General features: G+C 42.6%; 1 protein-coding gene across 2 annotated transcripts in view; it reads right to left on the bottom strand.

Annotated features, from left to right (window-relative positions):
* The window catches only part of GRAMD1C (GRAM domain containing 1C), a 105,331-nt gene that overhangs the window by 10,885 nt on the left and 77,513 nt on the right, over nt 1-16,933 (bottom strand). For both annotated transcript variants that reach the window (XM_014518269.1, XM_014518268.1), the window contains 3 exons: nt 12,818-12,980; nt 1,811-1,951; nt 355-473 (listed from right to left, as the gene is read on the bottom strand). In XM_014518269.1, the coding sequence (XP_014373755.1) occupies nt 355-473; nt 1,811-1,951; nt 12,818-12,980 (423 nt within the window). The remainder of the gene's footprint in view (nt 1-354; nt 474-1,810; nt 1,952-12,817; nt 12,981-16,933) is intronic.

The raw sequence follows: 16,933 nt of genomic DNA, 5'->3' as shown, positions 1-16,933 counted from the left end.
CTCTTTCCTAAATTCTAACCCTGACTGCCTCTAACTCACTGTTAAAGCAATTCATGAAGTCACTTCCCTGTAACCATAGCTTCTTCACCCATAAATAATATCACTGCCTATTCCTACAGGACGGAGGTAGAATGGAGGGGGCATAACCTTCTGTGAAGATGGAAGGCATTACTAAAGTGCTGATTATTTAAGATGAGAAAGGATGACATTTCTGCTTCATAAATACCAAATGTAACTCATGAACAACATTCAAATTCTTAAATTCTGCAGTACAGTTAGCAGATTCTGAGGTGAAGCTTCCCCTTAGTTTGTGAAGACAATAGTGTCATAGAGACATACTCTCACACACACTACCTGCTTTTCTGTTGCTGTTGTGAACTTGCCACAGAGTGGATTATTAATCGTAACAGTGTAGGTCATAGTCCTCAGTTGATTTCCACTGCCATCTCTGTTCCAAGGAGTAGATACTGCATCTAAGTCACAAAATGCACAATTACTAGTGTGCTTGCTGAGAGCTGTTTCAGGCCTCAAACTGGGGAACATCAATTTTAACATGAAGAACACTGTACAGGTTCACCCACCGTCAAGTTTCCATCTTTACTAGTTGCCATGTAGGAATGAAGAATCAGATATTACTCAATGAGGGATCCATGAGGAAACCCAACTCTCTCTCATATTGCACCTTGTGTCATTGTTTCAGTGACTGCAGAGTGCTGTCATTCTGATCAGAGAGAGGTGAACTAGGGCATGAGGGCAAGGGAGCAGAGGCTTTCAAGGGTTAGAGTTCAGAAGCATGTCTGCGAGACCATGGAGGGGGCAGGAGGGAATACCTTTACAAAGAAGCAAGATATAAGACTACCCCCAATACTGCCTTGAGATGTGCTATGGGTGTTTTCCCATAGAAAGACCTGCATGAAACCATTTCAGATCTCTCAGGCAGTTTATAAAAAGAAAAGGGAAACTGTAGTCTACTGAACCTAGGAGCAAAGGGATCATAGCCAGTGCCTCCATGTCTGCTGGAAAAGCAGAGCAGAGCAGACCAGTGGAAAATAGCAGTAAATAAACCAAAACACTGTCCCCATCTGCCTAGAATGACTACAAAGTTAACTTAGCATTACTGGAAGTTCTTGCTGCTTTGATTAAGTTTGTCCTTGAACAAGTATTACTTTCTCTTGGATTTTATTTTCTGTTCCTGTGATATCAGGGTGCATCTACATGAGATGCTTAATGTGCAGTACCTTATAACACTGTGCAGTAGCGCATCACAACATAAACTGTGCTAATATGCTACTGCACATTTGAGTACTTGATTATACAAGTACTCAATTAAATGTGCAGTAACGAATGCGCATGAATGAATGTGTAAACGTGCCTTCAGTGACTAAAACATACCTCACCCGGAAAATAAGAACCCAGTAAGCGTCATCTAGGATAATGCAGCTGTTTATTCTATGCATAAATTGCATATTTTGATAATACTCAAATACCAGGCTGATTTTCCTAAGCTATTGAACCAATTCTCTAACCAGTAAAACAAAGCATTTAAATAATTTAGTGTGATGGACTTCACTGTTGTAACATTATAGTACACCATGAAGTGAGGTTCTGTTCTGAAAAGTGACTGGTTTCTTAAGAAAGATAAGACTAGTTTCTCTTTCAAAGCAGAGTTAGTTCTTTACAAGTCCTTTTGGGACAGTTTGTTGATCTTGGGTTCTTCATTTTTTTTTTTAGCATATTGATCCTTATTTTCTTTCAAAAAGGGTGAGAAAGTTGACCTGAACTGAAACGAGGAAGAAAAAAAATACATTACCTACTATGTTCCTGGAACTGAAAAATCTCTGCATGAAGTGGGAATTGGTGAAAAGGATTTCAAACATCTTGTCTGCACTGATATGGAAAACTCTGTTTATAACAAGTCTACCTTGGAGGTCATTCTCAGGAGTGTCCTTGGCTGTTAAGGTAATGCAGAAAGAACATGTTAAGGAAATGGAGTCCCCTAGGCTGCACCCTGTAAAGAGACATTTTAATGCTGGAACCTTTAAGATTCAACCAGTAACCAAAAAAAACCAACCACCACCAAACCCCCCCCCAAACAAACAAACAAAACAAACAAACAAACAACCCCCAAAAAACAAAAAACGGGTTTTCCATATATCCAACAGTAGATAATGTACAATATTTGATAAGTATGCCCTTAAAACAACAGCCCAGAACTTATTAAATATCACTATCCACATATCCAACCTTATCTAGAAAGGCTGAGGGCAACTTACAATAGACAATAAAACCCACCAGGTAAGAAAACAACAATACAGACTCCCTAAACACCCCAAAACTTGAGAATGTTCCCCCTCCCTCCACAACTCCTGCTTCTCTGTGCATCATCCACAAGAGTAAACTCCCTGGCTAAACCTCAGCCATGCTTTCCCAAACTTCCCAGCCAATCTAACCTGTTTCTCATTTTACCATTATTTTCACCTAGTGTCCACTGTCAACTAAGAACAATTGGTCCTTTCAAATAGCCCACTTGCCCTTCAACTGCAGTTCCTGTTATGTTAAAATATCTAGCATACCTTCTTCACCAGCCCTATAAAGAAACATTCAGATTTTTTTAAAATTCCTAATAAAAACAGCAATTGAATACTGTTGCTCAAAGAGTGGGCATACATGTGCACAGCAGTTCAGATAACAAAATCAGACTCACTTGCACTTGTTTATAAAGTGAAGCTTTCTAGCAACCTTTCTAGCTTGCAATGCTAAAACAGGATGCTGCAGTGCTTGCAGTATGCAACATTGCAGGAAATTAAGATATTCCTATTGGATTTTTTCAATATGTAGTTTTGTTTCCTATTCTTAGATCCAATTCTCTCTTTGCCAGTAAGACAACTCTCACCTCCCAGATCTGTGCTTTTGGGAAGGACAATGGTACCTGCCCCTATTCACTTCTCCCCATTAAAGCAAAACCTTCCAGGTACCACCTTCACAGGTCCCAGTTCTGCTCCCCAGCTGCTGTACAGCTTCACTCTATTATGAGACTGCCTTTTTCTGCCTCTCTGATTACAATTATGGGGGAGTTTTGGGGGTTCGGTCTCTTGGTGCAAGGGGAAGAGTGGCTTCAACTGGATATTCAAATGTCCACAGATAATACAATTTGTCATACGAATCTAATTCTGCAAAGTTGTAAGGCTGACAATTAGAAAAGGTCACGCAGTGGACACAACTAAAACATCAATACCCACCAGTAACTGCCACAAAAAAAAAAAAGTATCCCTGATGCCAAGATATGTTTCACAGCCTGCCTGCATACACATATTGCAATATCTGAAGGACTGCTGCATGGTAATGTTAGTCAGCACCTGTCCATTGTACTTGGGTGCAAACTGATACTGTGTAAGCTCTCTAGTTCTGGCTTTCAGCAAACCACCAGTCCAGTCCTGACCCTACTGCATTCAAAAAACACGAAACAAACAAACACACACACACACACACACACACACAACAACTCTGTGACATGCAAACAGACCACCCCAAAGCAAAGCAAAATCAACAAAAGTCAAACATAACTGCCCTATTTATAACCTGGATGAAAACAAAAGGTTTACATAACACCAGGACTCCTTTTACCATGTTATGTTCTGATTAGGAGAGATGCTTTCCCATTCATGATTACAGGGTGAACCAGAAAGTGCAGGCTGTATTTAACAAGATGTCTATGTAACTAACCAATTTGCTAAGATGATTGTTTTTTCTGTGATAGAGTTGCTGTGGCGAAACACACAGCGGGAAACTAGGAATTCTGGGTGTATTTTTAGCCTGTGCAACAATATTCAGTGTATGTTTCAGGTGCAGCATTCAACCTAAGTTTCACAAAGGCTAAGACTCTAGTAGAGTCAAGTACATGACGTGAGACCAAACATCTGCTAGCTGGGGTCATCTAAACCCAGCATTCTTTCCTGCCTATGCAGGGGGTCGGACTCGATGATCTATTGAGGTCCCTTCCGACCCTAACATCTATGAATCTTTAACATCTAAGCCTATCCCATGTCTGAATATTCTACTCTGTATTTGCCACCTTTGTGCAACAACTCCTTTTAACCGCAGGGTGCCAGTGCCATCTACATGGAGTCAGCTTTTTCAGTGGAGACATTAACAACAGTACGGCAGATAAGACTTGTAATCTTTAGGTATAGACTAGGGCTGTACAAAATTTCACCAGCCGTTTCATTTCGACACTGTTTCAACTCATTTCAAGCTTGAAACAGTGAAATCTAAATGAAATGAAGGACTTTGAAACAGCCTCGAAACAAAACCAGGGTAGGCGAAACGTTTCGAGTTTCGAAGCAGCCAGCCGCCAGGGCAGCCAGCCAGAACCAGGGCTGCGCTCCCAGTGGCTCCAAGCTCAGCCAGGCAGGAAGCCTAGCCCTGGCTCTCTCCACCTCCCACAGGGGAAGCCAATCACAGCGCAAGGGAAGGGAAATGAGCCCTGGCTCAGTTCCCCTCCCCAGTGCTGCAAATCGGGCTGGAGAAGGGAACTGAGCTGGATCGCTCAGTTTCGTTCCCCAGACCATTGCACTGGGAAAATGGACTCAGCCCAGCTGAGCTGAATTCCAACCTCAGCTGGTGATCGTTGTGCTGGGGAGGGGAACTGAGCATAATTGGGCTCAGTTCCCTTTCCCAGTCCCAGGAGGCAGCACCGGCTTCCCTCCCTCATCTGTCACGCAGATCGGGGGCCCTCAGCCCCAGGAGGACTTGCACAGCCCTGGCAGCCCTCCTAGGGTTGGGCCCCAATCTGCCTGCCAGATAAGAAAGGCTGTTTTGAGCATCCTAATTATAGCCAATGGGTGAAATGTCAAAACAGTCTCAGTTTCAACCAAGCGAAATGGAACAGCTGTTTCGACTCAAAATGAAATGCAAAACAAAATGCTCTTCTGTCCAAACCTCAAAACTCGAGCTGAAACGGAACAGTGCCACTTCACACAGCCCTAGTATAAACTCTGGGTAACTGAGATAAGAATTCCTGATACTCAAGTGGCCTGGAACATCCTTGAGTAATCACCTCCAAATATTTCAAGGGAAACTCTCTCTTGAAAAATCTATTTTATTAAATTAAATCAAATAGTGGTTTCAGGTCCTGCCCCTGCCTCCAAACGTTGGCCATATGTGGTTTTTGCAGCGGGATGTAACAATAGCCCTCTCCCTCCACTGCTGAGAAAAAAATCCACACATAATGTGGGGCTTCAGTTACAGCAAATGAAAAACATTTTACTCCTGAATGCGAGCACATGCTTGATAAGGGCTTGATGCACGTTAATAAAAGGTGTGAAGACCAAGCATGTACATTAAAAGTTTGCTTCAACCTTCCTGTGCATTCCCATATAGACATGACACAAAAAGTTAATTAACTACACAAAAGGAAACAACTCAAAAGAAAAAAGAGTGGGAGTAAAAATGTTTTTAAACGCACATCTCAGCTCTTTGTACTTTTGGTGTTATTGTAACACCAATTAATTAAAAACATTTTCAGAAAGTGCAATTTTTAATTTGATGCAATATGAAGCATCAGCCACTGTCTGCATTAGGATTCAAGCAACTTTTCTTCTTGGGGAGGTCAGAGGCCTTTTTTCTTTGCCCTGGCATGTGTTGGGGTGAAAGGGTTGTCAGGGGGAAGGGAAAAGGGATTCTGCAAATTTGATGCCCATGAGGCACTCTTAGAACTGGTGTGGGGTAGTCGGAATGCTGGGTAGCCTTCGTCCATTCAGGTCTGCTTACATTCCTCAATACTCGTTTGTAGAAATCCTTGCTCTTCTACTCCCTGGTTTCTCCTGTGCAGATCCATGTGGTGACTGTGGCATAGACATGTCTGCTAGGACAGCGCTGGCAAGCCACCGTACTCACAGCCCAAACTGAGCTTTTCAAAAATATATATATATTCTAGAAGCAAAAGGTGAATTTACAACTTCAGCTATCACTCTAGTCCCAAGGTATAGCTTAAAAAGTGAGAACAGGGAGATGTGAAGAATGGTACCGTCATATTCAAAAGCTTGTCTAACTTGACCAACTGCATGGTTGGGATTCAATAAAAAGAAATCATCCACAAAATGTTTTGCCTCATTTCCGGGACCATCATGGCTACATCACAACTTCAGCACTATGACCATGTTCAGTTGTTCAATTCTTTTGACCCAGACAGATTTACATGGAAGAGTTACTTTATGATAGTGAACCTGTCTAGGGGCAAATCTAGGGAGGTGGCATGACCACACACCCCTTCCTGATCACTTGGCAGAAGCAGCAGCAGCCAAGAACTTGAAGTCCCCAAAGAAAATAAGAACTTGCCCCCTTCCCTCCCCCCCCCATGCTCAGAGGCATGTTCCCTTCCCTCTCAATGTCCACTCTCCAACCTGCTATTGTGTCCTCACTGTCCCAAGGGTGAGGGGAGCTCCTGTCCCACTCCAGCTGGGCTGCCCAGGGGTTGGGCTCAGCCCACACCACCAGTAGCTGTGGACAAGCAGGTTCCCCCTTCCCAACCTGGTCGCACCCCCCTGGGTGTTTCCTACCAGATTGGAAGCAGGCACAGGGAGGGGAAACCAGACCTCCTATTGCCACTGCTGCTGTCCCAGGCTGAGCCCAGCACCACATGCACTCAGGATGCTGGGGACACCATGGCAGTGGCAAATGGGAGAGGAAGAAGGGGATGTGACTCTGAGCAAGGGGGAGGGGAGTGGGGGGGAGAATTCTTACCTACTTTGGGGCCTTCAAGAAATCTCAAACTGCTACTCCCACAGTATGGTCTGCCTGCCAGTGTTGGGGGAGAGGGGCGAGGAACAGACTGGAAAGGGGCAGCAACCCCTGCAGCTTTGATCGCTGCTCCTGCACCTCCCTTATAAAAATCCAACAGCAGCACTAGAATGCAGGCCACACTACTCTTCCAAAGACAACTTCTAAACCAGAAGCTGCACATTGTGTCTGCTTAGCTCTGCAGAAAGGCTAGCTACTCCTGTCACTACACATGTGAGGGCACCACTGCCACGAAGAATACACTTACCATGCAGACATAACAGAAGAGACCCTCACTATTTTGGGGCTTTAGATCCCAGATTCCTGTGACAAAAGCCTGAAGCAACCCATCACCACCAACATCCTGGTGCAGTCAACCACTAATGACCCAACTTTTCAATTGCCTTGCACCTTATGGAGGCATTTACAAAGTCACCACCTACACTGACATGAAGGGAAACATATGGTGCTAGGCAATAGAGACTCAGAACCATTCTGCTGTTATTCCCTCTTGTTCAAAAGATTTGCTGCACGAAGACAAGCAGAAGAGAGAAGAGGGGAGGAGAAAACCCATGTAAAAGCTAGACATTTGAGAACCAACTCAGGCAGTGAAAAAAACAATCCAATTGTTCTCTGTCAAACCAAGTCTCAACTCAAATCCCATTAACTACTAAAAGCTACCCAAGAGACCCAATGCAAACCACCCAAACGAGCTTCAAAAGAAGCTGAAGTAAGAAAAATAGGGTATATCAAATCAACTGAATAAGAAATTGATTTTCATTTGGCTGGAAAAATATATCAGCTGCACTCTATACACAGAGTGACCCTGACAACCAGAAATGGCTAAGGAAAAGATGCGGAACAGATTTTCACCCTAATGGAGCAGTAGTATCACCCATGCTATATACACTGAACAGAGAACCTGACACCCAGATACAACTTGGATTCTGTCATGAAAACAAATGGAAACTACTTCATAGACAGGAACGCTCAAGCATTCTGTCATACAGATAGATACTCCAAGCAAACCACAGACTCGGGTCACATCAGCAGCATTAATTGTTGTTAAGGTAGGCACTCATTTCTAAGTCCCTGTACTTCGACCGTGTGAATTAGCCCACAGAGGAAATTTTTCTATACTTAAACATGTATTAAAATCCCTTGGGGCTATTTTTGAGTGAATATTCTGTACAAAATAAGCACTATTGGAAAAGCTAGGGGTTATGCTAGTCACCAGCAATTTTAGATATGAATATTAAAAATCAAACTATACTACATGCATCACAATTTTTAAGCAAAAAATTCAGTTATCCCCATGTTGTATGAAGCTATTAACAAAAAAAGAGACAGAGACAGAGATGAGTATTTTCTGTGTGCTATTGATCTTCAGGTTTTAAAAAAGCAGCTCATCACAGGATCCACCTCCAAGGAGGAATACTCTGCTCTGGTCCGGACCTGCAGGGAGTGAACCAGGGAAGCCAAGGCTGCAACGGAACTCCAGCTAGCTACAAATATCAAGGACAATAAAAAGTCCTTTTTTAGATATGTGGGGAGCCGGAAGAAAAGCAAGGGAACATTGAACCCCTGCTAAACCAGATGGGACAACTGACAACCGATGGCCAGGAAAAAGCCAACTTGCTAAATGGGTACTTTGCGTTGATTTTTCACCAGTCCCAAGGGATGCCCCTGCCCATTACGGGACGGAAAGGCCCGGGTGAGGGAGATTCTTTACCCTCCATCAATGCTGACCTTGTGAAGGAACACCTTGAGAGGCTGGATACCTTCAAGTCAGCCGGCCCTGACAGCTTACACCCCAGAGTACTCAAGGAGCTGGCAAGCATCATAATTCAGCTCCTGGCACACATCTTCGAGAACTCCTGGTGCTCTGGTGAAGTGCCCAAAAACTGGAAGAAGGTCGATGTGGTGCCTATCTTCAAGAAAGGGAGGAAAATGGATTTGGCAAACTACAGGCCCATCCGCCTGACCTCTATCCTGGGGAAGGTCTTAGAAAAGATTATCAAAAGAGACCCTTCTTAACAGACTGGCCAATGGCAACATCCTAAGGGATAGCCAGCATGGGTTTGCTGCAGATAGGTCTTGCTTGACCAATCTTATTTCCTTTTACGATCAGGTGACCTATCACCTGGACAAGGGAGAGGAGACCCATATCATACATCTTGACTTTAAAAAAGCCTTCTATCTGGTATCCCATGATCACCTCTTAGCAAAACTGGCCAACTGAAGCCTCGGGTCCACCACAATCCACTGGCTGGGGAATTGGCTCTGTGGTCGGACCCAGAGGGTGGTGGTTGACAGAAGTCAATTGTTGTGGTGCTCTGTGAGCAGTGGGGTTCCCCAAGGCTCTGTCCTTGGACCTATATTATTTAACATCTTCATTAATGATGTGGACATTGGAGTCACAAGCAGACTGGCCAAGTTTGCTGATGACACCAAACTCTGGGGTAAAGCATCCACACCCGAGGACAGGTGGGCGATCCAGGCTGACCTTGACAGGCTCAGCAAAAGGGCGGATGAGAACCTGATGGTGTTTAACACTGAAAAATGCAAGGTTCTCCACCTTGGGAGGAAAAACCCGCAGCATGCTAATAGGTTTGGCAGTGCTACGCTGGCTAGCGCTACGAACGAAAGAGACTTGGGGGTCATGACTGACCACAAGATGAACATGAGCCATCAATGTGATGCTGCAGCTAGTGAAGTGAGCAAAATGCTGGCTTGCATCCATAGATGCTTCTTAAGCAAATCCCAGGATGTCATTCTCCTGTTGTACTCAGCCTTGGTGAGGCCGCAGCTGGAGTACTGCATCCAGTTTTGGGATCCACAATTCAAAAAGGATGTGGAGAAGCTTGAGAGAGTCCAGAGAAGAGCCACATCCATGATCAGAGGTCAGAAAAACAGACCTTATGAAGAGAGGCTGAGAGCCATGGGACTCTTCAGCCTGGAAAAGCACAGGCTCAGGGTGATCTGATGCCTGCCTGTTAGTTTATAAAGGGTGCTCACCAGGATCTGGGGGAACTTTTGTTCACCAGAGCACCCCAAGAGATGACAAGGTCAAATGGTCACAAACTCCTCCATGACCATTTCAGGCTGGACATAAGGAAGAACTTCTTTACTGTCCAAGCCCCCAAGGTCTGGAATAGCCTGCCACCGGAGGTGGTTCAAGCACCTACTTTGAACGCCTTCAAGAGAAATTTGAATGTTTATCTTGCTGGGATCCTATGACCCCTACTGACTTCCCACCCTTGGGCAGGGGGCTGGACTTGATCTTCTGAGGTCCCTTCCAACCCTAATGTCTATGAAATCACGGTATGTGCATGCCTTCTATGTAAAATCAACAGCAAAAAGTAATGGCCCTATTTAAATTCATGGAGTCTATGGCACATCTCTCCCTTGGTGAGGAGGTAAAAAAACAAACAAACCAAAAAACCTGTGCTTGAGGTTGGAATCTTTGAAAACTATACAGCTGTGGGCAATATGTTGGGCTCTCTCAGGATTTGGGCTCAGGGCTTCTGACACTAAGTAAAAGCACGCACTGTAAAGTTACCAAACATGCACTAGGCAATCTTTAAAAAAGTTCCATTGCTAATACTACCAATAAGAGCAAGCAAGTTATAGCAACAAAGGGGAGTCCTAGTGCAGGCAAGGCTCTGGAACCCTCAGGTTTCATTGATACAGCTTTAAAGAAAAAAAAACAAAAAAAAACCCCAGAAGCTGGTGGAAACATAGCCATGGGCCCACTTCTCACTTCACCTGCTACAACAGCATGAAGCAGGCCTCCCTCCCACAGCGCAGATGAGTCAACAAGATTAGCCAAAAGACACAAAAGATGTCTTAAGCAAGACAGGTAAGGCTTGTACTGTCATGTGGTAGGGTTGAAGGGTGGTGCAATCAATTGCAATTTTCCTGAAGGAGACTCAGCTTTCAAGAGCTTGTGCAACACTGCACAAGAATAGACCAGGTTGGAAAATAGAGGGGGAGGAATTCCAAGAATAACTAGTGTAATTCTTAATTCTCTTTCCAGCCCAGGTAGTGAGGCAAAAAAGTTGTGCTCTCAAAGAAGACAGGCTACAAAAAGTAGCAAGGAAAGGAAGATTGCTCATTTTAAAACAGAAGATGGTCTCAGCTCTAATTAAGTTTGCTTTTGCAAACTTTGTTTGCTTAATACTGAAAATGAAGGCCACAAATAGTCCCATGATGCCACTGCCAAAAAAGTGCCTTTTTTCTACAGGAGAAAAAAGTCTTTAACTGTCTTCTGCTCAGCTGAGTTAACAGAACAAATGGAAAAAAACGATTACACTGGAAAGATCTTTGCACTGGAAAATGCCAGAGGTTCTAAAAAGCTCAGGATCTATAAGAAACTGCCAAATGACTCAAACATGTTAGAGGCTGTAACTCTTTACAACTCTAGGTGAGGGAGGCAGGTGACTTGGGGAATGCACAAAGTGTACAAGGTTAAGCATTAATGTAGCAACCTGTGCAAGTCTGTACATTCATAATACCAGCATAAATCCACTATACTGTATACACCTTTTTGGGGAGCATAAGCTGAAAACCAAGGCTAGGGAGAGATGATGTTGGTGGGCAAGAGGAAGCATTTTGATGAGTTTGCAGATATGATGGAGTCAGCTCTGGTTGAAAGTACACATCCCCAAGTTGAACAGTTCAACCTATGATTCAGAAGTGCTTCTTGAATCCTTAACTGGATACTCAAGGCTGCTGCTATCTGATGTTAAATAATGCTTTATCACTATTTCTTATTGGCCAAGAGACTCCACCCCATCTCGATAAGATAGTGACCTAAGTGCACTTCTTTGACCTCATTTTCACTGATATAAAACCTTAGCAACAGACACATTAAAAAAAGCTCTACCAAAGCAAGACAAATCAACTATATGCTTCTCTTCCTGGATGAAGACTAGAGCAAACATAGAACATTGCCCAGTGCAGTACAGTGCTAGAAGGTGCTCAGATACTATGAAAATGAGCACATTACCAAAACCTGTGGAGAGCAACACGAGCTTGCTACTAGGTAATAAACTAAGTCCCAAACATTTTGTATAGTTTCTTTCCTCTGATTTCCTACTATTTTTTCCTTCTCTTTGAAGATGGGAAAGATTCAAAAGGGAAATGTGGAATAGTAGTAAAAGTACTGCACTTTTAGGATTTAGGAGATCTAGTTTATCTGACAGTTGCAGAGTCTTGATGCTTCACAAATCAATTGCTTACCCTTTGTTGCAGTTTCTCCACCCAGTAAGACTGGGATATTTACTACCAATCAGCTGGAAAACATGTATTTTTGCATGAATATTTGAGATAAAAGTGCCTGTTCAAAATTCTCATTGGGAAATTTTAAAAAGTATGGAAAAGTGCTTTTTTTACTCTCTCTGCCCTCCAATGGGAACAGTTAAGAATATAGAATGGAGTGGGAAATGGAAGAAAAAAGACAAGCGTTCTTTGGGTAAATGGGATATCTTTTATTAAACCAACTAAATAGTTGGAAAAATCATTGGAAGCTTCTTTGCAGCTTCTTTTCCAACTATTTAGTTGGTCTAATAAAAGATATCATATTTACCCAAAGAACCTTCTGCCTATGTCCTTCGACCAACACAGCTATAACCAACACCCCCAAAGTGGAAGAAAACACATTTTACTTTTAAAACTTAAAAAGTGCCACTGTTCAGAAAGCCACTTTTGATACTGTTACTGCTTCCCAACTGAGAAAACTGGATGGGAGGGCATAATGGGGAAGAAATAGGAGGAAACCGAGCAATTTCAAAACCACATATTTTAAAATTTGCAAAAAAAAGTCCTAAAAAGTAATTACCAAAATATTTTCAGTTAAACTGAAAAATAAAATAAAAATTAGAACGATTTACAAAGCCTTACTCTTCAATGAAAACAATCTCCCAAGAAGTTTTCCACTCACCCTGTTTTCCTCACTGGTGGGGTGGTAAGAACAGAGAGTACTCAGAGCGAGAGTACAGTTCATATTACAAGTTCCCAGTTGGATTTATAGACTTACCTTCGTCATTGCTATCTGAAGCACTGCTCTTCTCTTGGAGGTTTTCATTCTCATTCAGATCCAGCGACTTTTCTGAGGACCGGCTTCTGATTAGATTAAGAAGTTTTCTTTCTGAAGCCAGAAAAGGGCTCCTCTTGTCTGGCTTCTCATTTTGGGATTCTTCCTATTCAGACCCCAAAGGAAACAATAATGAGCATATGGTATAACTGACCTTAATAAGCTTTAAATGTATATATTTGTATATGTATATACATATAGTCACATGTCAAGCAAAGCAAACAAGCTAGCTGTTCAAATTCCGTTTGCCCTTAACACTGGATTTCAAATCCCACTGCTTCTAGCCAGTCATTCTGATGTAAAGTTATGGAGCTCCCAGGAGATATTTTGCTGAATGGAAACTTTACCTAAAAATCAGTGCCTAATTGCTATTCTTATGAACGTAACCTTTCAATAATGAAATAATGTATCGTCATTTGATACAGCCAGAAGCCTCAAAAGATAGGTGCCTTATATATAAAAATCTGGGCCCACAAGTGCCATAACCTAGGCACACAAATCGCACATATTTCTTGATATTGTGCACACAAACCTGCCAACTCTGTGCAAGACGACCAAAATGTACAAACAGTAAGGATAATGGTGGTTCTAAAGTTCAGTCATGCTAGATAAGAACCAGATTCAACAGTTGGTCTCCATGCAAACTACACATCATCTGCAATGGGGCAACAGTGCAGGCCGGGAAGACCATTTTAAGCTACTGGGAGGACTGTTTTAGGCTGGACATAAGGAAAAGCTTATTTTCTGTCCGAGTCCCCAGGGCCTGGAATAGACTCCTGCCAGAGGTGGTGCAAGCACCTACCTTGGACACTTTCAAGAAGCACTTGGATGCCTATCTTGCTGGGATCATTTGACCCCAGCTGACTTCCTGCCCCTTCGGCAGGGGGCTGGACCTGATGATCTTGCAAGGTCCCTTCAAGCCCTAATGTCTATGAAATCTATGAAACAGCTGTGGATCAAGAGTCATAATGTGGCCCTAAATGCTGTAATCCTGGCTACACTTAATGAGATAGAAATCTCTCCACTAAAAGATTTTTGCTCATCTCCCCTGACAATGAACTAGGAGATGATTCAGAAGCAATTAAGAATTAATCTGAATGATCATCCCTGCTTTCCTGTAGCACTAGGCTATTTATTCCTTGAAGATCTTCTACCACAATGAAGGCCTGAGCCTTGTTTGAGATACTTGAAATATAAAAAGGTGGATGACTGAAGAGTCTAAGAGCTATCACTGAATTTCTGACTCTCAACAAGAAGAGGCAAGGTTTTTCTAAGGCCAAAGTAAATGGAAGACTTCTTTGGAGGAGACTATTATACTCTAGTAGTGAAAATGAGACAACCAATGAGCCCAGTGCTAGACAAACACAGAAACTATGACTAGGCCTCATAGCTGTCTGTGGTACACACTTACAAAGGGCAACATAGGACCCAGCACCTTTCAAATGTGATAGCTGCCAGGATCTCTCATGACTTTTGGAGGAAGGCTATAGATTTGAAGAATAGGGAGGAGCTAAAGCTAATTCATGTCTTTTCTGTGGGCTAGCTTGATAAGACTTTGGGAGGATGGAGGGAGGTGGTGGGGTGGGGAGATATCAGGCTTCTCGCCACTTTCCCCCCCACTTCAGTCAAGCCTGCCTGCACAGGCTCCTGCTGGGTGTCACAGCCCCTGAGCTGCACAGAGCCCCATGCTTTCTTCCATGGTGGTAGTGTCCCCCGGGACTTCCCAGGCCAGAAGCCAGTGAGCAAGTGCTGCCACTGCAGAGAGAAGCCCTCTCCGCACGGGAGAGGCAGGTAAGCTCCAGCGACCTGTGCACTATCTCCTCCACTTGAGACCACCCGGGAACAGCTGGCTTGCCCTTGGGGCAGAGCCGCAAGGCAGTAGGAGGGCAGCTGGGTGTGCTGGGAGGCAGGAGGTGGTGGTGGGAACAGTGCATGGGGTGGTGGGAACCTGCCAAGCCCAAGCTTCCCCAAGCACATTAGCTTCCACAGCCCTTGCACCATAGCAAACTAACACACCTCGAATAGGTTTTACCTTGCTATGTAACAGTCATTTAAAGTGGAATATGCTGCCAAGCATGTAAAAGGCAATGCCATTAAAGCGGTGCAAAAGGGCAATTAAGCTGCTTTAAAGGCCAATTTTGCTGTGTGTACAAAGGGCCCTTAAATCAACAAGCATCACACCGCCTAGAAGAAAGCCCTTTAAAGATGTATTGGACCATCTGAGATAGTATTTACGCATGTATGACATGAACCTTTTAAACTAAGGTTGTTTCTTCCCTTCAGCTTTTTTTTCTTTTCTTTTCTTCTCACGCACACACTAAAAGGAAAAAGTCTCCTCTTTTGCTAAAAATAATAATTTTAAGAAGTAGGGGGAACATAAAAGTAGTTCCCCAAGTCATCGTACACCTCTAACAGCAAAGTGGGCACTGATTTTCACAAGCTCTGCCCTACAACCTTTCCTCATTTTGTTTGTGTTTAATAAAGTCCAGGAGTGGGAATCTGTTTAGGGAATTTTTGTGAGTACTTAAAATAAACAAGCAAACAAAATAAAAAGGTCATTTTGCACCAATTTCTAGAGACCGGGAAATTTTAAAGCAGTTTAGTGCTTTAAGAAGTACACTGGTGGGTTTGGGTTTTTTTAAATATAAAAAATTGAACAAACAAACAAACAAACAAACAATACTTTTTAAAGCACTAAACTGCTTTAAAATTTCCCGGTCTCTAGAACTTGGTGCAAAATGACCATATATCTATCTATATATCTATGTCTATCTATAATCCATTTAATACAGGATATGGAATTTATTTAATGTATATATTAAAGGAAGTGCATATTTCATCAATCTACATATATAGATTGATGATATATGCACTTCCTTTAAGAACAACATTATGAAAATGAATTCCTAGTTTTTCTAAGCAGCCATTGTAAAATATTACTAGGGTATACAAAAGTCCTAGAAATACTTTTGACAAAGAAATTGAAATGGATGGTTATTCAGGAGCCTGACAAGTACCATTTGCTGTATTCTAACATTGGCAAAAAAGAAAGATCAATTGGGTTAGTCTTACAGCAGTTTACATGACAATTATTTCTTTCTGGAATCTTTTGTCAACTGCCTTAATAGAAGCAAGTTACACTTTCCCAACCATCTCCCCATCTTCACCCTCAGCAGTGCTAAGTGGCAGTATCCTGATTCTGTATGACTACTGAATGATTGATTACTGAATAAACTGTTATGATAACATACTTGAAGGATGCATTTAGGATTTAAAAAAAAAAGACACACACCAAATACACTTGCATCAAGCAGGAAATGCCACTTGGAATGACAGAAGCAAACATCATTCTAGTCCAGGGTATAAACTTGGTACAATAGACAGATGTCAAGGCAAAGTGGCACCTTATAGACTAACTCATTCAGAGAGGCCCGAGCTTTCATTGGCTACAAGTAGGATGTCACCTATGAAAACTCATGCCTCTGTGAACAAGTTAGTTTATAAAAGGTGCCACCCTCCCCTGCCTTCTGCCTCACTTCAGACTAAACACAGCTAACCATCTCTGTTGTGGTTCAAAGACGACAGTTACATTCTTGGCAAATATGACCTACAAAAAGGAAGGGAGAGATTGGGGTGATACCCTTTGTTTTTCTTCTCTAGGAGGAATAAAGGAGGCATGAAGTCTCCCTTTTCCCTTCTTCCCTCAAGTTACAAGGGTAACTGTATGAAATTCCATATCCTGTATTAAATAGAGTAAATAATTTAATGGTGTTTTCTGGCCTGAAAATAAAAATCTATTTAACCTCAGAATTATCAAACCTCTCAACTGCAAAAACAGGCAAACTTCTTGGATGACCCAAATTGTGCATTGGGAACTAAATGAAAACTGCTTCCTATCTAGATTAATCAAAGTTTCACTACTTCAGTGGCAGTGATGATAAAAGCCAACCAAGTTCCCCCTTTATCCATAGGTTCTGCCAAAACGGATACAACTTGAATTTCTAGGAACTAACCCAAGCAGAATTCCAATGCTATTATTTTTAAAAGAGCTTTAAACTA

The sequence above is a fragment of the Alligator sinensis genome, unplaced genomic scaffold (genome assembly GCF_000455745.1).
Source record: "Alligator sinensis unplaced genomic scaffold, ASM45574v1 scaffold343_1, whole genome shotgun sequence".
NCBI classification, from domain to species: Eukaryota; Metazoa; Chordata; order Crocodylia; family Alligatoridae; genus Alligator; species Alligator sinensis.
This window is presented reverse-complemented; position numbering and strand designations above follow the sequence as displayed.